This window comes from Acomys russatus, chromosome 7 (assembly GCF_903995435.1).
Source record: "Acomys russatus chromosome 7, mAcoRus1.1, whole genome shotgun sequence".
Lineage (NCBI taxonomy): Eukaryota > Metazoa > Chordata > Mammalia > Rodentia > Muridae > Acomys > Acomys russatus.
In genome coordinates, this window is record NC_067143.1 from 6,460,871 (window position 1) to 6,483,409 (window position 22,539).

The 22,539-nt window shown below is 53.6% G+C and overlaps 1 protein-coding gene across 2 annotated transcripts in view; it reads left to right on the forward strand.

Annotated features, from left to right (window-relative positions):
- The window catches only part of Kcnc1 (potassium voltage-gated channel subfamily C member 1), a 42,468-nt gene extending 22,365 nt beyond the window's left edge, over positions 1 to 20,103 (forward strand). The window contains exons 2-4 of one of the 2 annotated variants that reach the window (XM_051148564.1): positions 9,553 to 10,486; positions 17,680 to 17,868; positions 19,565 to 19,752. In XM_051148564.1, the coding sequence (XP_051004521.1) occupies positions 9,553 to 10,486; positions 17,680 to 17,868; positions 19,565 to 19,635 (1,194 nt within the window). In that variant the 3' untranslated portion in view covers positions 19,636 to 19,752. Of the gene's footprint in view, positions 1 to 9,552; positions 10,487 to 17,679; positions 17,869 to 19,564; positions 19,753 to 19,824 lie in introns of those variants that run through there. The other variant, XM_051148565.1, reaches the window with a different exon arrangement.
- The last annotated feature ends 2,436 nt before the right edge of the window (positions 20,104 to 22,539 follow it).

Consider the following 22,539-nt stretch of genomic DNA (forward strand, 5'->3'; position numbering starts at 1 on the left):
GTGGGACACTGGTGGACTTCTGCGTCTGACGTATTGCTGGAAAGACAAGAGCAGGCCACCTGCTGCCGCCCCTGTCTGTTTCTCAGTATGCTTTGCAGGAGAGAGTCCCTGGCCTCTTCTGAACATGGGGGATGTTAGTGGACATGACAGGACAGTACAGCCACGCTCCTCTGAGGCCTCGTGTCACTCTGCCTGCCTGTGGCTGACAAAGGTTGGAGCCACGCTGGAGTGTCCAAATGGGCTCATGAGGGTGGGGGTGGGGGCACGGCCGTGACTTGTGTCACATGGTCATGGCCATTTGGGTGTTTAAGGATGCTGATGAGGTACAGCGAAGCACAGGGGCCACAGGCCAGAGTGGGGACTGTCCTGCTGAGGAGAACGCTGAGACCTTAGGGTCACAACTCTTCCCCCAGAGATCTCATGCCTCTCTGAAGAAAATGCTTCTCCGGCTTGGCAGAGCTTTGTGTGTCAGTGAGTGGGAAACACCAGAAAAGCAGGGCCCACCAGAGACCCACTGGCTATTGGTGTCCTTCATCTTGGTGTGAGGGTGGCTCAGTTCCTACTTACCCTGTCACCTTGTTTGTCCTTCACCCTGAGCTGCAAGCCCACCCCTCCCCAAGTCTGGTACTCAATACAGAAAGCTTGTATCTCCATTGGGCCTCCGTCCTGAGGATAATGACCCTCAGGGTCAGGTCTCGGACACATCTAGCGTGATCCATGTGGCACAGGCCATGAGGACCACGCTTCAGCTCCCCTGAGGACCGAGCTGTCGCTTGCTTGTGATCTGTGGTTACTAAGGCAGGTGGTGACAGGAATAGGACAAATTCAGGGGGGGGGGGGAACCGTGAAATGCAGCACTGGTTTCCCCCTTTAACTGCCGCTGTAGCTCTTCTCCCCTCCTCTGGTAATTTGGGAAAAATAAAACCCTAAATGCCGTGTTAGAAGAGGAACTGTGGCCTGACTCTTGTTCAAGAGAACTTGGCACCGGTAGTCTTGGTAATTTTCTCACCCTGTAATTCTTCCCTGAGTCTGGAGAAGTCCCGGGCCTCAGCTCATTTCTTTCATGCCCCTCTATCGACCATGTCTTAGTCCCTGCAGCGTGTTTATTTATCTTTGTCCTGTTTTAAGAACCATACGACTAAATTTCCAAGGGGTTCCCACTTCTGCTGGGATTCAAACTCGATGCCTCATGGAAGCCGTGCCCGTGGCCTCTGCCATCTCAGATGTCCTGTTTCCCGTTCTCTCTCCATGTGACGCGTCAGTCACATCTTGCCTCCCGAGTGCCAAATGCCAAATGGACCTGGGGAGGGGGGCGGGCATCCAAGCCACCTGGGTTGCAAATGACAGAGCCTTTCTCCTCTTGTTCATACCTAGGGAGCCATACTCCTGGGGGCAGAGGGGGCAGGGCTGTGCGTTTGTACATCTACTTTCTCAGGCTCCTCAGAGCCTCCATGGCCAGCTACCCCTGTCACACGAGCCTATCCCATCTTCTTTTGCCCCTCCCCTTCACCCCCCCCCCCCTCACCACCACCAAATTCCTCCTTGACAGAGCTCTTACTCCAGCTCTGTCCACATTCCCAGGGAGTTCACGTCTACCCCTTTGTCCTTATTTCTGAGCCCTGGGACCTTTTGTCCTAGCTTGTCAGATGTCTCCTAGTCTGTGCCCTAAGCACACAGCCTGACCCCCCTACACTGGGACCAACGTTGGCCCCTTCAGACTCTGTCCCTGTGTGACTTGGTCACTGAGCTAGTCATCCAGGTAGGACGTGGCCTTGGGCTGACAGTAGACCAGGCCCCTTTCCACGGCTGTCAGCTGCTAGGCTGCTTTTGTGTGGGAGATGGGAGACACTCCGACACTAGTAAGCTTTGGGCAATGGTGGACGGACCAGGCAGATGGTGAACTGGGCAAGTTGGGCAGGGCTGACCACACATTTGAATGTCTCTCTGCTCCTGCTTTCTCTTGGGCTAGTGTGCGTGCTCTCTTTCGCCCTTACCCTCTCTCTGCATGGATGTATTTATTGTGTATGTGTACATGTGAGTTATGGCTTGCCCACGAAGGTCAAAAGAGAGCCAGTTTCCCCTTGCGGCCATGTGTGTTCCAGGGGATCACACCTACGTTGTAAGGCATGGTGGAAAGTGCCCTTGCATGACAAAGCACCTCACTAGTCCCTGTGTGCAATTCTTATTCCGTTGTTGTCACCTGCAAGAAATGGAAGCCTGGAAAGTGCCAACGAACTATCCAAGGCCACTCGGTGGAACTGGAACTAGAGTTCAGACTGCTTGACTTCAAGGTCAAGTCCTTTCTGCTCAGCTGCTACCTCCTTTGACAGAAGGGACTGAGCTGCTCTTGGCCCAGGGAAGGGAAGGCTGGGTACTTGCAATCAAGAGTCTCAAAGAGGGTGGCACAGCAGGGCACTGCCTGAGTGAAGGCCTAGAGTCCATGGTGACACCAGAACCTAGTGTGACAGCTCAGCGCCACTGTGGGCCCTGTCTCTGCTCTTCTCCAGAGTTCCTCTGCCTTGGGCCGCTCCCATCCCTGGCTATGCCTCTGTCTGCCTTGCTGCCCAAAGGGTGCCTTTTCACAGAAGACCTTGCAGGGTCACCTCTGTATCTGTGTCCTGGGTTTCTGATTCTTACATTTCTACAGTGCTGAGACGGATTCAGCTTAAGACACCGTGAAGTTCAATGGCGTGACAGTGAGGATATGGGAAGAAATAGCCTTTTAAGGGTTTATGCATGTTCTGATTTAATAAAGCCCAAAAGGCAAAAGGCAAACATTCATGTAAGATAAAAGCACATGCCAACCATTGCCACCTTTGGACTTTGTAGCACCTATGTCATCATGACCTGGTTTGGGTGTGTCCAAGGACAGGGTCCTGAGAGGGTGGCGTCTGTCCTGGCTTCTGGCTTCTGTGGGGCCTACGTACTACCTTTCCTGATCCTGGCCCAGCTCTGGACTTGAAAGTACTGGTGTGCTTGGGCCCAGGGCACAGAAAAGGGTTCTGCATCGTGCACGGCCACGCCTCTCAGCTGCATTTGTTCAGGGGCTTTCCTCCACTCCTGCTTGTCTGGCCTCCTTCTCCTTGGGCTAGTGTGTGAGTGACCATTTCTGATGTGGAAAATGGTTTGGACTCTGAGCTGAGTCTTCACCCAACTCTCTCCAGAAGATGGTCTATCCATGTACCCACACACTAGAACTCACACATTCACACACTTATTCTTGAACATGTGTCCCCCTTGCAAACAAACACACCATAGGCAACACATGACCCATATATGTGCACACTCATGCACATATACCACAGCTCATACACAGCCCCATGTATGCATGCATGTATATATGTATTCATGCATGCATGTATGCACATTCCATTCAATACTACGTAGATGCATCCAAGCACCTCATGCGCATCTCCAACACACAGGAGTTACACACTACATACAGACGCCACTTAAAACTCTTGCTGAGCCCAGAGAGAATCCACATTCGCTGGCAACATTCTCACTATGCACACACGAGCTCCAAGTCACAGGGTACTTCCTTAGGTGCCTTCCCCAGCACACACACACACACACACACACACACACACACACACCACACACCCCAGCTCATACCACCTCAGAACCCTGCAGGGAGCTCCTTCCGCCTACTGCTCCCTGAGCAGGTGCCAGCGAGGGAGGAGTAGGGAGCAGGAGCAGGGGTCGGGCCTCGAGCAGAGAGCTGGGAACACCCTGGAGGCTGTAGACAAACAAATCCGGAAGGCCAGACTTCGTGAGCTCGCCAAGCCTGTAGCCCTGGCCAGCCCAGCACACTGTGGGTGTGGCCAACCCAAGGAAGTCCAGATGAGTCTAATTCAGTTTCTAAACCCAACTCAACTGACAATTTATTTAAGACAATTGGCCACCCTGCCTGCTCTGCATCACTGGCTTCCGATGGGTGCCATGCAACCCCCCCCCTCCCTCAGGGAGGATTGCAGGAGGCAGGAAATCTGGCCTGCCGCTCCTAGGGGCCTAAAGCCTGGGCATGGCCCTGGTGAGCCATCGTGGGCTCCCGCTGCCTGTGACCTTGATCCCCCTCCCCCAGAATCTTCAAAAAGGACTAAGTCTGGCTCTCACTCTCACCACAGAGGGAGGGGAGACTGGTCAAGGTCAAGTCAGCCCCTGCACCAGGTTCCAACAAGAGCTTGTTCCTGAAATGCAGCCGGTAAGGGCACAGGTCCCCTGAACAGTTCCGAAAGGCAAGCATAATTTTCTAAAGATGACTGTGGTATAAATAATTGATAAATGAAATTCATAGTGTGTATTGGTCACTTCAGTAGATAGTAGGTTGCTTTTCCGATTTATGGTTTCAGGGGTGGGGCTGGGATAAAAATAGCTTGGTGATTTATAAACCATCTTAAGTCAACAGATCTCTAGTAGGTTCGTCTGACTTTACAGCCAACAGCTTCACCATCCTGGTTACCATAGAAATGGGATGCCTTGCTCTGTTGCTATGGCTACCACTTTCTAGAACACAATTGGTGGGTCTCATGGTTTGTGGTTCGGTTCTGGGGGAAAGAAATCCAAAGAACCAGAAACTACCAGCTTGTGTTTGTCTAGCCACCACAGCTGCCTTGTCCTGAATTGTACAGGGCAGCCACTGTGCTGGCCAGGTTGGGGGACAGCTAGCTACCTCCGGGCTGCCTGATAGAGCTCTTCGTCCTCTAGTCATAGTTCCAGAGGGTGATCAGCTGTCCTGGTCCTGAATGTGTTAGGGCTCAGCTGCTCTGGGGAAGGGCTGGAAAAAGGAGCCAGCATCACAGGAATGGCAGTCGGAGGGCAGAGAGGCAAGGCAGGCTAGAGCTGCCTCAAGCTGTGGGAAAGTCAGTGCGCCCCCTAGCGGGGGGACAAGGGAAGTGGGACAGAGGGCTGAGCAGAAAATGCAAGGGAGGGGCGCCAGAGGTAGAGCCTCTCTCTGGGCTGAGTGCCTGGAGTCTGTGTGTGTTCTCAAAGAGGGGCGGGGATGGGGGGATGTGTGCTGCTGCGGCGTTCCACCACTACTCCCTCCACGTGTCACTCCGGGTGTGTACACATGAGTTGTCTGTGCACATAGTACCGGAGTATGGCTGGTTGGTGTGAGGTGGCATACCTTATTAAGGTCTCTGTGGGTCACTCACGGCTTATGTGTGTGGTCCAGACCCTGGGCTATATTCTCCATACGGATGCACTAGTGTCTGAACTTAGGACGTAGGCTAAGTGTGTGCACTGAGTTATTGAGCCTATGGTATGTGGGTGACTGTTGGGACACAGTTCGTATAGGGCACAGCTCCCAATGCTTGCCCCCCATGAGTGACAGACACCCCAGCATTGCTCTGGAACTTGCCACCCTGGACCTATTAGGCAGAGCTTGCCTCTTTGTCTGGGGCCAATGATCACCATGTAATAGTCCCCCAACCCCCTTAGTTGTGCTCTCTGAATACTGTGAGGTCTTTTCCACCAGGGGCCCAGCAAGGTCGCAGGCTGGTTAGGATGCAAGCTGGAGCACCCAAGGATACTCTTATCCCTGGTCCATCCTCCAAAGGGATGCTTCTGCCCCAGAGCTAGTGAGTCTGAGTACCAAGGTCTAGGATTCACTCAGGTGTGGCCGCGATCACAGCTAGTTGGGTCTAGTCACCTCTGCCCTTCCTCAGTGATGTGAGACTGCACAGGCTGCTTTTAGGGAGTCTGGGAAGTAGGAGCCATATTCAACATGGAACCATCCAGATCCTATCCGGGCCTGACTTCTCAGCAAAGCTCAGGCAGCTTGATGGCGAGCAAGCTCATCGCCTACACTGAGTAAACTTGGCCTCTGTCTCAACTCCCTTACTCTCTTTGATGCTTCTGTCTTTGTCCCCAAACTGCTTTGCTCCTGCCTTTCCTTTTGGACACTGCCTGTTCTACCAAGATAATGCACACAGTAGGTCCCCCTGAACTTAGGTAGTTTTTTCTCTCTCCTCCATACCTTGGTTGGGGTAAAGGGAGGGGCTATTTTGGCTTCGGCTGGGCCCTGGCCACCCTCCTACTAGCTTCTGAGCTTAATGGGACACTGGGGTGTCTCAGCAAGCTAGTAGTTTCTTCCACAGCCCCAAAGGGATCCCCAATGGATCCAGAGATCCGCAGGGCCCGAACATGCTCGGTTGGTGATTTGGCCTTGTGGGCCGCAGAGGCTGAGAAGGCAGATGCCAGGGAGCCTAGCAGGACTCCTCTTCCTGACAGAGTCCTTCTGTCCCTCCTGATGGAGTCCTTCTGTCTGACCATAGTCTCGCTATTGCTTCCCTTCCTCTCTGGCCTCTACTCTTCCTGCAGTGAGGCCCAGGCTGTACCCTGAGCCTTGATAATCATGGGTTTTCCCATGCTAATCGTGTGTGTGTGTGTGTGTGTGTGTGTGTGTGTGTGTGTGTGTGTGTGTGAATTTCTGCTATCTTCCTTAGTTATCCTTATTTTTTGAGACAGGGTCTCACACTTGCCCTGGGGCTCATGGATCCAGCTACACTGATTGGCCAGTGCTCCTCAACTTTGGGATTACAAGCATACACCACCACACTTGAACCTTTTTTTTTAATGATTTATTTTAGTTGTATTTTATGTATACAAGTGTTTGTCTGTACGTAGGTATGTGCACAACATGCATACATGGTACCTGCGGAGACCAGAAGAGGGCATTGGATTCACTAAAACTGAAGTTACGGATGTTGTGAGCTATCATGTACATTCTGGGAATTGAACCTAGGCCCTCAAAAGAGCAGCAAGCGGTTTTCATTGCTGAGCCATCTCTCCATCCCAACTTTTGTCTGTTTGTCTTTTTGGTTTGGGTTTTGGTTTTTAGAGACAGGGTTTCTCTGTGTAGCCCTAGCTGTCCTGGACTCACTTATAGACCAGGCTGGTGTCAAACTCACAGAGATCCACCTGCTTCTGCCTCCCTGAGTGCTGGGATTACAGGCGTGAGCCACCACGCTCGGCTTCCAACTTTGTTTTCTAACGTGGCTTCTGGGGACAAACTCCAGGATTCCTGTTTGCATAGCAAGCACTTTCCCAGCTGAGCTGCCACCTCAGCCTCTCTAAGGCAATCTTAAGATCTGGCCTTTTCCTGGACCTCCATGTCCCTATGAAGATCAGCACTGTAATGGGACAAGTGATGGGAGAGCTCTGAGGGCCTGTGGGACTCCTGGGAGATCAATGTCCTGTCTGAGCTATTCTCATGAGCCTTTGGAAACACTAACGAGCCATCGCTGGAGACAGTCTCATGGCCTCCCTGGGTAGTTGTAAGAGATTCCTTGAGGAGTGCCTTGGCAAGCTGCCTCCTGAGTACCACAGCTACCAGTGGGAGCCTTACCCCGGGGAAATGGCTGTTAATGGGGCACCGAGGAGGCATAGGATTTTCCACACAGAGGTATCTCTGGAAGAACGAACCTCAGGGGCAAAGCCAGAGGATGGTTGAGTGGTAGGGGTCCATGTGGGTACATGCAGGGTGAGGACCCTGAGAAATCAAGTACAGCCAGGACACAGAGCTCCTGCTATGCCAATATGGCAGCTGGCATGGGCAGCTCTGGGACCAGTAGCCATGTGGCTGAGACTGAAACCTAGATAGCGGTGATAGTGGTGGCCCCGTTGAAAGAGGGTACAGAGGAAAAGGCTGTGGCAGGGGTCGCTGCAGGGGGTGGGGCGTGGGGGTGGGCGTGGGCCTGGCTTGTCCTTAGGGAGCTCAGGCTCGGAAGGCCAAGCTCCAGAGAGGTCTGGAGGGAGTCCAGGTTCAAATACACAGCAGGTGAGGCTGTGCCCTTCTTTTGCTTTGAGAACGCGGTGGTCTGGGAAGGGCTGCAGAGCTGTGTGCACTGGGTTGAAGGTGCATCACTCTTCTTTTCGCCTCCACTTTGCTTTCCTGATTTGTCCTCCGTGCATCCCAGGTCTGGAGGAGCTGGATCCCGAGAGAAGAGCTTCCAGGGGTCAGAAGGCCTCTTCCCTGCCCCTCTCCCTCAGCTTTTGCCAGCCCTACATGCTTCCCGTGGTGGAGGAGGGGCTCGTATTTTCAACCCACTGCTTTGCTCTGGTCTCTGGGTGTGCCCTCCTCTTGAGCTGAACAGGAAGCTCCCTGAGAGCTGGACCTTTTTTGTTTGGTTTGGTTTTGGTTTTCGAGACAGGGTTTCTCTGTGTAGCCTTGGCTGTCCTAGGCTGTGTCTCTTTGTAGACCAGGCTGGTCTCGAACTCACAGAGATCCGCCTGCCTCTGCCTCCCGAGTGCTGGGATTAAAGGCCTGTGCCACCACCACGCCCGAGAACTGGACCCTTATCTCTGTGCTGGTACCTGGCGAAGAGTGGTGGGAGAAAGGATGGATGGGTGAACCTGAGGATGGTGAGGAAAAAGAAGGAGGGAGGGAAAAAAAGGAAGGAGGGGGCAATTTGGGTAGAGGAGAGTGAGGGAGAGAACAGAAGGAAGAAAGAACGAGTGGATAGATGGATGCGTGAAGAGAAGGGAGGGTAAATAGGCAAAGGGAGGGAGCCTAGAAGGAAGCGAAGGGGGAAGCAAGGAAGGGAGGAAGTGGGTGAATGGAAGGAGGGGTAGGTTGATGGAATGAGGCAAACGGGTTCTGAAAATGGTGTTGCTAATTAAACCCCCAGTGTGCCAGTGCACCGTAACAAACAGCTTCCAGGGGGGGTTCATGCTGTCTGTGGGCTCAGGTAGCTTGCAGCATCACCTCCTAAGACTGCTGTCCTCCTAAGACGCTGCCTTTCCTGCTCTCCTCTCCCCTACCTGCACCCCAGAACACAGGTTAGAAGATCCACTTAGCTCTTGGTGTCCAGATCCATTGGCAGGTTGGGCTCTAAGCCCCGTGGTCTTGGTCAACCCTACCAAGCAATTCTGGGTCTCCCAGGGCACACCCCTGGGATGGAGGATGAGGCGCCAGTGTCAACCTAAACCAAGGCAACTGTTAGAGGTACTTGACTTCCTGCTGCTGACTGGGGCGGGTGGGGGCGCTCTTTAACTAAACAGACCTGAGTCAAAGGAAATAGATACAGCCTCCAAGGAGCCAATGCTAGCAGAGCAGTTTCCTTGTACCGCTTTGCACATTTCCGTCCCGGTGTCACAGTCAGTGTAGCTAAACACAGTGACAGGCACTTCTGGTTTCAGTGGCTTTAACACAGTACAAGCTTGTGGGGGGGTGGCGTCTTTCCTTTTGTTTTTGTTTCTCATGAGAGTATTTAATGACAGTCCACTCTAACGGAGCCAGGCTCCTTTTCTTTTGTGGTTCTGGGCAACCGTGGAGCTTCAGTGTTTGGCTCGCAGGGGGAAGGGCAAATGGGGGAGGGGGCGGGGACAGGGATGAAGGCTTTGCTGGCCAGGCTCAGCAGCAACACTTACCCCTCAAGCTCCAAGGACGATAACATGGAGTGTTGGCTTAGGTTGTGTTGGAGGGGCCCTGTGCATTGCCTGCCCGCCCCCATGTGGTATTGTGCCTGGACCCAATGCAAGGCATCCCAGGTTTCTTCGCTCTGAGCCAGAAGCCGTTACTCTGACACCTGTGTTTCTCACCCACAGTATGTGGCCTTTGCCTCCCTCTTCTTCATCCTGGTCTCCATCACAACCTTCTGCCTGGAGACCCACGAGCGCTTCAACCCCATCGTGAACAAGACGGAAATCGAAAATGTTCGAAACGGCACGCAGGTGCGGTACTACCGGGAAGCGGAGACCGAGGCTTTCCTCACCTACATCGAGGGCGTCTGCGTGATCTGGTTCACCTTTGAATTCCTCATGCGCGTCATATTCTGTCCCAACAAGGTGGAGTTCATCAAGAACTCGCTCAACATCATTGACTTTGTGGCCATCCTCCCCTTCTACCTGGAGGTGGGCCTCAGCGGCCTGTCCTCTAAAGCTGCCAAGGACGTCCTGGGCTTCCTGCGTGTCGTCCGCTTCGTGCGCATCCTGCGCATCTTCAAGCTGACCCGCCACTTTGTGGGCCTGCGCGTCCTGGGCCACACGCTCCGTGCCAGCACCAATGAGTTCCTGCTGCTCATCATTTTCCTGGCCCTGGGCGTGCTCATCTTTGCCACCATGATCTACTACGCCGAGAGGATAGGGGCGCAGCCCAATGACCCCAGCGCCAGCGAGCACACACACTTTAAAAATATCCCCATCGGCTTCTGGTGGGCTGTGGTTACCATGACGACGCTGGGCTATGGAGACATGTATCCTCAGACGTGGTCTGGGATGCTGGTGGGAGCACTGTGCGCCCTAGCTGGTGTGCTGACCATCGCCATGCCGGTGCCCGTCATCGTGAACAATTTTGGGATGTACTACTCTCTAGCCATGGCTAAGCAGAAGCTACCAAAGAAAAAAAAGAAGCATATCCCGCGGCCGCCACAGCTGGGATCTCCCAATTATTGTAAATCTGTCGTAAACTCTCCTCACCACAGTACTCAGAGTGACACATGTCCGCTGGCCCAGGAAGAAATTTTAGAAATTAACAGAGCAGGTAGGAAACCTCTTAGAGGCATGTCAATCTGATCTTTCACCTCCGTCCTCCCTGTAGCAATGATTCCAGATTCAGTCAGACTGCTTCCTTAGTTCCATGGGCGACCCAGGACCCTGTGCCCAATCTTGAGGTGTGGAGCCTGGGGCCCCAGGGAGATGCTGGGCAACCAAATCCAGGAGGCAAGAGCTTGCTGGAGGAACCTCGTTGGTGGCCCTGGGTAAGGAGGTTGGTCTCCCAAGTTCCAAAGAGACACCCCCCCGCCCCCACCGAAGTCTGCTGAGGACTCGCTTCGCAGAAGCCTAGAGGCTGCTGCTTGCTTGGAAGGAGTCGGGCCTAAGTCTCTGACAGGCTACTGACCCAGTGGTGGGCAGGGAGCGGGTGGGGAGGATTCAGAGACACCATACAGCCTTCGATTTGGTCTTTAACATGGGCACCTTCAGGCTGTGTAGACTGGCAGAGCTGTACACATGAGATTTAGCAGCTGCGTCCCTGCGAAGGCGGCAGCCAGGGTTCTCAGCCCTAGCAGAACCCAGTCTCTGTAGCTGAGTAGACTCCGGCCCTGATGCCAACAAGGTCTTTGCTAGGAGTCACCCCTAGCCGTTCGCGACAAGCTTACTTACCCCACAGCATGCCAAACCAGCTCACCCTCTGCCACCACTCTAGAGTTTAGCATTTATCTTTAGGAACCTGTTGGAGTAACTCTGGCTTTCACGTTGTCTGTTTGGGTTGATGGTCCAGTGGGAGTTTTCTGGTGACCTTCTGATGGAAGTGGCTGGCGAGCAAAGCACTGGGTCGGGGAGGGGACCACACCCCGGGCAGCTTAGATGAAAGCACTATGGACCAACAACAACCTTCCACCACCGAGAGTCCTCCCCGTATCTAGCAGTAGGGACTGCAGCAGCAGCAGCAGCAGCAGCAGCAGCAGCAGCAGCAGCAGCAGCAGCAATATAAAACATCTCAACCACTTACCCACGAATTCACTGGGGGATGGGGGTGGGGGATGGGGGATGGGGGTGGGGTGAAACAATACTAGTCACCAAGGGATATATTCTCATATTCCATGGCTAGTGGTTCATTATGGGGCTATCTCAGTTTTATGAGAACCTGCACATAGCACATAAAGTTGACCATGGGGCTCTGGTCCGAAGACGAAAACCCATAGTCTACCTCTACCCATGGAATCCCATTGACTTACTCTGAGGAGACAGGGATCTCCAAGGAACAGATGACCCAGAGAAGACTGACAACACTGAGCTCAGAGGTACCGAGTGAGTGTGGGGTTGATGTGTGCTATTTAGTCTCTGTGTGCATTTAGTCTCTGAAGAGCATCCCATGTCTGGGTCTGGCAGGGCTCAGTCTCAGGTGAGAACGTCTCCCTTTCGCTTGGGTGGCCTCCCTCAGTGGATGATAGGTGTCTTTCGCTGCTGGTGTGCTATCCGATTCATCTACCCACCCTGGTCCTTTCTCTCACCGGCTGGGGCAGCCTAAACGATGTCCAGCCCTTTCACTTGCTCTCCCCTCCCTGAAGTTCCTGTAGGTACATAAAGCAAAATGTAGCTCGTGTTCTGGCTTGGGGTAGCAAATAAAGGAGGTCTGAGGTGGAGGCAGGCTTCTGACGAAGCCTTATGGCCACTTATGGGAAGCCCAGAGGCCTACCCTTTTGTTTTGAGTTAGTCACCATTGACAATTTTACCCCAGGAGCCACCACCAGGGCAAGCGCACTCTAGCACAGGGCGGCTTACCCTCTCCCCAGCTCTCTTGTGGGGCCCCCTAGGAAGTGCTCAGCCTAAAGGGCGTCACATGACCCTTCTCAGCCTTTCTGACTCACCTTTCCTAACACTATGACTGTCAAGATTGGTGCTCTAAAAAACAGAGCCCCAGGTCAGCCCCCTAATGATGGCCGGCTCACTCTAGCTAGGCGCAGATTCCTCAGCACAGGCAGACAGTGACATTGTTGTCCCTGTACGGAGGGCGTACACACACAGAAACACACACACACACACGAACACATGTACGCACATACAAAACACACACACACTACACTCAGCTTGCCCCTTTCCTCATGTTGCAGCTGATCTACAAAGCCTATAGATTCCTGTGGCACTTTCTCTGGTTTCCTCAGCCCTACCTGGCCTCTCTGCCCCAGGAGACACCTTGCCTACCTTGCCTTGGCTCCACGTTTCACAGCACTCTGGTTTGGGCGGTCTTATGACTTGCTCTCTTAGCTCAAGTTCCCTCTTTCTCCCTACACACACACACACACACACGCACACGCACACACACACACACACACACACACACACACACACACACACACACTATTCCCACACTTTCCCTTGCTGTTTTGGTGCTGTCCTGATGTCCAGCCCATCCTGTCAGCTCTGAGATCCCAGTCCCACCTTGAGCCTCAGCTTTCACTGCTCACCTCAAATGCTGGAGTATGAGACCAGGGTTATCGACTGCTGGACCACAAGAGGCTCCCAGGGCTTGCCTTCCGCCATCCCTGCACCACCAGCTCCCTTCTCATTTAACCCCTTGTCTTCTTATATATGTGGATGGTCACGGGGTGGAGATTAGAGAGCAAGGAAGAAGCCAGAGTTGCAAGCAGCCAGATGCAGTGGGTAGAGACTAGGCCCCATGAAAATGTGGGGGATGTGATGATGTTCCAGAAGGTTCTTCAGTAGAGGCAGTCAAGCAGGTCCCTAAGCCGAGCTTTCCCTAGTTCCATTTCTAACTCTTGGGTTAGGGGACTGAGCTAGAACGCTGGGTTCTGCACTGTAGTCAGGCCTCCAGCTGAGCCAGTAGCTCCCTCCCCCTGCCCCCTAACCCTCCCCCTTCCCCCTCCCTCCTCTAAGTCACTGCTGAAGCCACAGTCTGTCTGTCTGTCTGTCTGTCTGTCTGTCTGTCTGTCTGTCTCGGGGATGTTGGAATTCCCTTTTTAGGGGCCATGGCTTGAATGGCATCAGTATTTGTGAGATCCTGTCCTGAGGGGCTGCCAAGCGTTCAGGTCTCACCTGGCCAAGAGCTGAGAGGCACAGGGAGGGATGTCAGGGACTGAGCTCCCCTCCCAGAAAGAGCTTTCTCCCCTACTTATAGCGCGCGGGGCGGGGGGGGGGTGGGCAACAACTTGCTCTGGGTAGCTCAGGGTGTCTGCTGTCCCCTCTGTCGTGCCATGTCCATTCTTGTGTGTCTTACCATCTGTGCTCCTGTGGTATGGGTCAGTCTTCTGTGGTATGGGGTTCCAGGTTCTCACCATAGAAATAAGAAGAGGGGGCTGGGGCAGGTTTGGCTCCCTTCTTGCCTGTGTGTGCACAGAGCAGAAGTGCAGTCTCAGAGATACCCCACCCCTGCCACCACCACCACCACTGCCACCACAGGAGCTACTGCTGCAGCCTCAGGGTGGTCTTTGGGGGAGATTTTTTTTTTCTGAGCACCATAATCCTAAGTCTCCTATTCCTGGGCTACCCAGCTGTCCTCTCTTGGGGCTGCAGTGGCTGCCTGGGAATAGCGTTAGACCACGGAGTAGGGAGGGTGGCAGAATTGGGGCCAGAACTGACAGGCTGAAGAGAATCCATCAGCGGGGCCCCGCAACTGGACCCAGAACGGAGTCCACACTGCCCATATGGGTGAAGGCCAGGCACGCACGGGTGTTCTTTTCTGTGTTGTTCATGTTCTCTCTCTCTCTCTCTCTCTCCCTCTCTCTCTCTCTCTCTCTCTCTCTCTCTCTCTCTCTCTCTCTCTCTCTCCTCTCTCCACTAATCACGTATCTCTTTTTCTCCTTGTTTTATTGCATGAGTGTGCTGGTTCCCAGGACTGTGCCTCTCACAGCTTGCCCCTGCCCTGCCCCCTGTTAGCCTGGGATGTTTTCCTCTGAGTCCCAGCTGGGCAGACCCCTTTGGGGGCAAACCCAAGGCAATGCTCAGCCCAACTAACCCCAGTCCAGTCCTGCGTGTGCCTGGCGGCGCCCGCTGCTGGTGTAAACAGTAAGTACATCAGAAGTGTCCGGAGATGGCAGAAGAGCCAGGCTGCTGACAGAGGGCCCGGTCACGTAGATTCTCTTTGCTCCAAAGTTTTAAAAAAAATGACCCTCTCACAGATGTTCATCTCAGTTCATTTCAAAGCCTGGAAACCATCTCTGAGACGCTGCCATGCTGTCATTCCATCATCGCAGGCCTGTGGGGGTAGTGGTGTCCTGGGGCCCCGGGCTAGCTAGAGGTGGCAGGCCCAGCTCTCTGAGGCAAGTGGGAACCTAGGTTTCTAGCCATCCTTTCATTCCAGGAGAGAAGAGCGGGTGAGGGCGGGTGGGGACTCAATGATCTTGCTCCTGTGGCTTGTCTCATGGCTCTTCAGTTTTAGACGGCTGGCCCTCTTTGGTTATTCTCTCTGCTGGCCCTTCGCACTGGAGTTTGGGGCAGGAAGTGAACAGCCTCCGGTTGCTGAGAGCATCTTCAGCTGCAGCTAGAACAACAGCCACTCAGCCACAAGACCCTTTTTTTTTAAAGGTTGCGGCTGAAAGCAAAGGCTCCAGGGGCATCCTGGAAACTGCCCATCCTCCTGTCCCCCTAGATGCCAGATGGCTCTGCTCCTCGTCCCTGGATCCCCCCCAGAGGGACTACCCCACTTTCCAACCCTTTACAGTTCCAGGTGGGCACCCTCACGGGCAGGGGGCATGTAGGCAGAGACTGGGGCCAGAGGAGGCATCTTGGGCTGCAGTGTTGTCTGTGGAAGCAGAGACAGGAAGGCGCTGTCACTATCTGATCCTTCTCTGGACAAGAGGAGCAGGCTGTGGACACCCACTCAAGAGCATCTTTGCCAGCTGGAAAGGATGCACTTGGAAGCTACCATTCTTCCCCCCTGCGAGGCATATGGACCCCAGCTTTCAACCCCCCTTCCCCACCATACCACCTCCCCCATCACCCCAGCATTCTCCTTCCAGCCCACAGACCCTCCGTGAGGGAGACAAGAGCCAAATGGAGTATAAGGGAGGACGTTCATGTCTGTGGGCACACACACACACACACACACACACACACACACACACACACACACACACACACGTGTGTGCCCACAGACACGCCCCATCTGCTAGGCAGCCCTCAGCTTGTCACATGGTGCCAGAGTTCCCCCAGTAACTGGCCTTTCTGGTTCAGAGTCAATCAGGAGCGAAGGCCCTGGGATCTTCAAGGAATGCACTGTACGTGAAATGCCTCGCCATCTTGTACGACAGACCTTTTTTTTAAGTTCCAAAATTATTATGGGAAACTTTTTTTTTTTGATTTGCTTTATGAATAAACCTGATTGGTCCATTTCTCTTTTGACTGACTGCCTCTTTGTAGTGACATGCTGTACACGGGTGGTGATCCAACTCGCATGCACACCATGCGTGTGCACGCAGGGAAGGATCACTACTGCGTGTAGTTACACGATGTGAAAAGGATCATGGGAGAGGGTCAAATCGAGTTGGGAACTTCCCCCTAGCTTTCTTTCAGAGAACCTCCCCTAACACGTTCCCCAGGCTGGGTTCTTTTCTCACCGAAGGACTCTCCCATGAATCTTCCCCCCATAGGTGCAGCGTTTGACTGGGCGCTATCCTAGCAGAGTCCCCAAGAGGAACAGAAACAGGGGACAAAGGCCAGTTAGAGCCACCCCTGCCAGGTACTGAAGGCCTCCACACCTTTGCTCTTGAAGTTAGGAGGGCCAGAGTACCTGGCTGTGGCCATATTTTGCCCACCATCACCACCATACTTGTCCCCATGATACTCCCTTCCAGGTTCCATCTTAGGCTAATACAGAAGCCAAGCCTCAAACTTCCCCCCACCCAAGGCCACCAGCGTCTGTCTCCCCCACATCCATTTGCTCTGCTTTGCCAGGGATGCTGGCAGAAGGGACAGGAATGGGAGCCCCTCCCACATCCCTGTCCAGCCATCACAGCCTCATGCATATGCGTATAGCTTTGTTGTGCGTGCTGACCAGGTCCCCTGGAGTGGTCTGTGGAGACATTGCTTGATGTGTGGGGGCAGCAGTGTGGGTCTGCATGGGGACAGAGCAGACGCAATGATCTAATAGGGTCTTGTGGAGGTACGCAGGAAACTCATCTGCATAAGTGATGGCGTAGACCAATCAGATTGTGCCCCTGTGGGAACAGTGGAATGTATGGTTGGGTCTAGTCTGACCCAGGAAATTGGGAAGGGACCTCATTGGGTCTTTGTAAAGACTGTATGAGTTATGGCCAGCTCTTGTCTGTGTGTAGGACAAAGTTTCAGAGCGGCCTGACTTCGTACCTGTGTAAAGAGAATAGAAGGAATGATCAGGCTAGGTCTATGTTGAAGACAGTCTCAGAGGGACCAGATTGGGTTCCTGTAAGGACAGAACGGAGGTGTGGCCTTCTCTATGGGTCACAGCATGGTAAAACAGGGTTTGTGTGAGGGGCAGTATAAGATGTGTGTGCAGGCTGGTCTGTAGAGAGGATGAGGAATCTTAGGGACCGGACTGTGTGCCTGTGGGGACAAGGCAGAAGGTGTGCGTAGGCCTAGTCTGTACGGGATAAAGTCATAGAGCCACCAGATTTGGTCCTTGTGGGGACAGAGAAGAAACCAGGGGCATCTGAATGGTCAAGTTGGGCCCCGCATGGAGCGATGGAAGCTGGCTGGGCGATCAGACTTGGGGGAGACAGCAGGAACCAATGGTGACATGGGATCTGCATGGCAGGGATGGGGGAGGTCAGGTGGGGCCTAGCTGGGCCTAGGGCTGAATGTTGCTGGGAGGCAGCCAGGTGTTGGTTAGAAGTAAAGGTGTCTGAAAGGCTGCCTTTCCAGGCGGCAGCCTGTCTGAGTGTCTGTCTGTCTCCTCCCTGAGCTGTGTGTCTGGCTCTCTCTCCATGAATACATCACACCATCCTGTCTCATTAACCCTGCCTTGGGCTCTGGGCCTGGCCCCCAGCACCACACGCCAGGCCCATCACCAATTCATCTTTTTGCAAACTTTGAGCAAACCCAGGAGTCTCCCTCCCTCCCTCCCTGCATCGTCAGCAGCCCACCCCAGCCTTGCACCCTCTTCCGTGGACCACCCACTTTTCCATCTTCAGGAACGAGAAGTCCTTTGTCAAATGCCCCCCCCCACCTTCGGCCTGTCACTCCCCCCTTCTCACTAAACAATTTTCAGTGTCTCAATAGCTTCTGCTTATATGTTTGAAGATTCCAAACTGAATGGGGAGGTGGCGAAGGCCGCGCTGGCGAACGAAGACTGCCCCCACATAGACCAGGCCCTCACTCCCGATGAGGGCCTGCCCTTTACCCGCTCGGGCACCCGCGAGAGATACGGACCCTGCTTCCTCTTATCCACCGGGGAGTACGCGTGCCCACCTGGTGGAGGATTGAGAAAGGGTATGTAGAGAAAGTCGGAGCTCTCTGCATTGGCCGGGCCTGCCTTGCGCTCCTGCAGATGGGTGGGCGGGGCGGCGGGCAAAGGGGCGCTGAGGGGTAGATAGGCACACTGAGAGGGTGAGGATTGGGGGAGTCCCCCAGGGTTGGCCTCTAGAGATCAGAGCTCGTTCTCCAAGGAGGATGGATGGCAGGCTGGCAGAGAAAGAGAAGCTGAGGCCCATACAGTTGTAGGTTGATACTCAGCTAAATGGTAGTGAGTGGCTTGTCATAGGGTGGATGGCCATTGATTGTAAACCCAAGCCAAGGGGCTACCCCAAGGAGACAAGGGGAGGAGTCTCAGCTCCCTCAGACTTCTCCAGTGGAGCAGAGCATGTCCAAAAGGTAAAGTGTTCACTCCTAGCCTTTAGCTGTGGAGGACTTGGCTTGGCCACCATCCTGTGAGTTTAGTCTAGGTATCCTTTACAGAGACTCCATAGGCCAGTGGAAAGGAAGGCTTCATAGAAAGGTGGCTTTGGAGCTGGGAACTAAGGGCACTATCCTGGCAGAGGTAAGCTTTGTGCTAGTCAGAATACTGAGAGGGCTTACGAAGACAAGGTGTGTTAACAGGACTTGGCATAGCCGTTCTCACGGCCAGTGCACATTACCGCTGCCCTAGGAGTGGTCAGTGCCCCCCTGTGGCTGATGAAGGCTGAGACCAGTGGTGTTCTTTTAGTCAGGATTTGGAGAGGTTTAGCATGGGCTGGACAAGGCCGCTGGAGAAGCTCAGAACACTGCACATAGGCCTGCAGGCACTGGCCTGGGCCTTTCTCGATGCAGCAGACACTCTGGGAAAGCTTGTGCGTGTTCCTGGGCACCTCACACGTTCACACAGAGGCATGTTGGGAGGGAGTAGGGTGGGCCAGACAGATGTCGGAATCCTGAGAGTAACGGTTGCTGTGTAGCCTGGGGCCTTTGTCAGCTGCACGGGTGTTGGACCCAGACAACAGAGAGAAAACCAGGCTTCAAGAATCAAAGGCAGATCTAGAAGAGGAGAGATAGCTTACACCAAGATGAGGGAGGGTCCTTTGGGTTGTGCGCGCGGTTGCTTAGTTGGGCTCATCTGATTCAGGCTGGTCTCTGCTTGTTTGCCCTGCCTGAGGTCCCCTGGACCTCAGCGCGGTGTGCTGCTCCTTGCATGGTTCTGCATGGCAGAAGGCTACCAGCCTTGAGGAGGGCCCCATCCTTGGCACGGATGGGTCTGCTGCTCTCTTTGCAACTGGCTTACCCCCAAGGTAAAGCCGCTAGATTGCCAGTGCAGGGGGGAGGAGGGGGAGGGGGCAGGGGTGGGGAGGAGGCAAGGACTCCCCTGAAAAGTAGGGGAAACTATCTCCATGGCTGTGCCCTGCCCAGTGAGGTCCCCTGGGCTGCCTGATTCCTTTGCCCTGAACTGCCGGATCGGTCGGTGTCTCTACTGTGCTTCCAGAAGTTGTGGGGATGTGGGACAGGAGCACCCCATTTCCTAGTAGCTCTAGGGAGTTGGGTGCCACCCCCCACCCACAGGTGATCCTCAATCTCAGAACCCAGCTGGGCTTGGGTGCTGGACTCTTTGGGAGGCACCCAGGGTGAAAGCCCCACCCCGTGTCCGTCCAGCCCGGCTCCCACGGCTCCTGATAGCAACGAGAACTTGCTTTGCTCTGGCTGACTCGGAGCCCTTTAGGTCTGCAGGTGCAGAGCAGAAGTAGGGACTTCACCTGTCCCCCCAAGGAGGGACGAGAAAGAGGCTGCTAGGCTGGTCCGCTGCATGGGAAACAAGCCCGCTGGAGAAGAACCTGCCTGCCTCTGCATGCGGCTGTCCAGTCTTTCCTCTTCCTTCCTTAACGACTAAGTACCGAGCAAGCGAGCGAGCGAGCGAGCAAGCGAGCGGGAGGGGAAGGCAAGAAGAGGAGCTCAAGTGTTAATTGTATTCTCTACATACAGATCTTTGCAAAGAAAGCTCTGTCATTGCTAAGTATATGCCGACAGAGGCTGTGAGAGTGACTTGACCAGGCGGCTTGGCCGAGGACACTGGTGGCTATTAAGCATCTGGGTGGACCTGCAGCCCCTCCTCACCCTTGGACAGAGTAAATTCACGCCATGCAGGTTTGCCGGACGAGTCCGAGTGGCCCAGGCATTGTACTAAGACGGACGTAGCTTTTTCTACGGCCAATGGTAACTGACCGTAGAGGATCGCCCTTCTTTCTTTTTCTTTTTTTTTTCTTTTTTAGAAGTTACCTTTGATTTGGGGCGGAGGGGTGAAGGGGAGCCTTAGCATGACTTGCATGAAGTTAAACAGAAAACCCAGCTAAACCAAACCCACCAGCCCCCGCTGTGACTGTATGATCACCCTAACCACCACCAAGAATGGAGAGAAAAGCAAGAATTGGTTATTTTCTTCCAGCGCTCTTTGACACATGGTGTCGGAGCCAAACTGTGATGGCACTCGGTAGAAACCTGTACTTTTCTGGGAGTGGGGTGGGGGGAAGGGAAGAAGGCCGGGGGGCCGGGGAATGGATTGTTTTTGTTTTTGTTTTTGTTTTTTTGTACACAAGACCCAGAGGAAAGGTTTCAAAAAGGCAGAGTCAGTCAGTCATCGGTCATATTGACCTCACCTTTGTAGCTCATCTCTCACGCGGAAAACTGAGAACTTTGCTCCAAATAGGATCGTGGAAACTCACACTGCCACCCTCTTCCATCTCTGTTTGGCATGCTTGTGACCCAGCGGATGATTCCCCAAGACCCCGGCAGCGACTAGTTTAGGTTGATTCTCTCATCTCAGTGTGTAGATCCAGTGTGACCAAGTCTCATAATGAATTGTTCATAGTTACACCATATGGGTTTTCCAATGTCATTATAAAGCCAGGATGCAGAGCACCTCCAGTTCAGGGCCGCCAGAGGGGGGCCACCCCTCCACCTTTATTAAGGCACAACCTGGCATTGTATGCAATTTAGTACTTCAGAGTAAAAAAAAAAAAACAAAAAAAAAAAAAACTGCATGCCCAATGTTATGCAAAGAGATCCGAGCATGAAATAAATTTTGTAACATGGTTTCTGTCTAGTCTAAAGCAGATTTGTTTTTCTGAAGCAATCAAAGGTTTGCAGAGACACGCTTCTGCATCTCGAATAAATATAGTATTTTCCCAACAGAAACAGAGGACAGTAGCTTGGCTTTGGTCTGATTCTAAAATTAGTGTGTGTGGGGGGAAGGATGATATTTTTGAAAAACACATGCTTGAGTTGAAAAAAAAAATGCAACATCTCCCGAGCTTTCACTGCAACATTTCCTGGAAAGACAGCAACCTCCCCTCCCCGGGCCCTGGCCCTGGAAATAAAGAGCTGACTTTTGATCTGAAGGAGTTGAGTTTTCATTGCCTCCAGGCTATATTTCTGTTCTGTTCAGGTACGGCTGAGCCTCTCCTTGGCGTGGGTACTACTGTAGTCACCTAAACTGAGATGTCGCTGGGCTCTGAGGATGCTGTCCCCTGCAGGGCAGCCCTGCAGATGCTGTTGGGTCAAGAGAAAGAAGCACTTCCTCAGAGGCGACTGAAGACCGGACATAATGTCTAGCGCATGCTCTGTGGGGGCTCACCTGGTATGGTCCCGCGACTCATCTTGGTGGGTCCTTGCATGAGGCCATGTCAGAACAGCTAGTTGCCCTGGGCAGCCATGGGCACCTCCCTGACTGTCAGCTCTGGGTGCTCTGGGCAGCTTGCAGGACCTGGTCTAGAGACTGCTACATTGGGCACACATCTCCTCGGAAAGAGTAGAATCTGTCCTGGGGCTCTTTGTTTGCAAGGTCAGGTGTGGGGTGGGATGGAGGATCGGATCCTTCCTCGTTCATTGGTGATTCCAGAATGTCTTCTGGAAAGAGACCCCAAAGGTTATACAATCAACCTCTGAGCATGTTAAGATAAGGAGACAAGGCCAGAGCAGGCAACACACTGAAGCTTAGGGCCACCACACAAAGGTTTCAGCTCCCCTCTGCCTTCAGTCCCTTTGTCACCCCCCAGTACAGTCTAGGTCTGTGATCCTACAGGTATGTGGGACATTGAAGGCGGGCACCTAAGTTTTACCTACTAGTTTCTCACCTCTCTGAGAACTTGCCTCAACTTTTTCTGGTACCCAATGAGGTGCAAGAATCCAGGGGCTTGGGATGGGGAGCTCTGCAACCATCTCTGAGGTGCTGCCCAGACAGTTCATAGCTGAGGGTGGGAACCACTGTCCCTTCCAAGTCTCAGGATACACAAGTGAAGTAGCCCGGGCTGCTGCCTGAGGTCACTGTGGACATGAGCCACGGGTCTACCGGGAAGACAAGAATGCGCTGGATAACAGAAGCCATTTGGAGGAGAGGCTTGTGGGAACACCCCAGGGGGGAGGGGGACTAACAAACACACACTGAGGATCTACTGTGTAGGGTGCATGTTACAAACACTGCCCAGTGCCAGCTCAGAGCAGCCCAGTCACCCCATCTTACAGCTGAGGCAACAAAGTGCAGAGGGGAAAGCCACACAGCCCTGTGAAAAGTGAATTCAGGGTCATAAGCCAGGTGGTCTGACTCCAGAGTTCTGATGAGGCTATTCTGAGCTAAGGACTTTTGAGTGGTGGTGGCGTGGGGTGGGGGGCTTCCTTGATGGTGAAATATTGATGCACGGATTC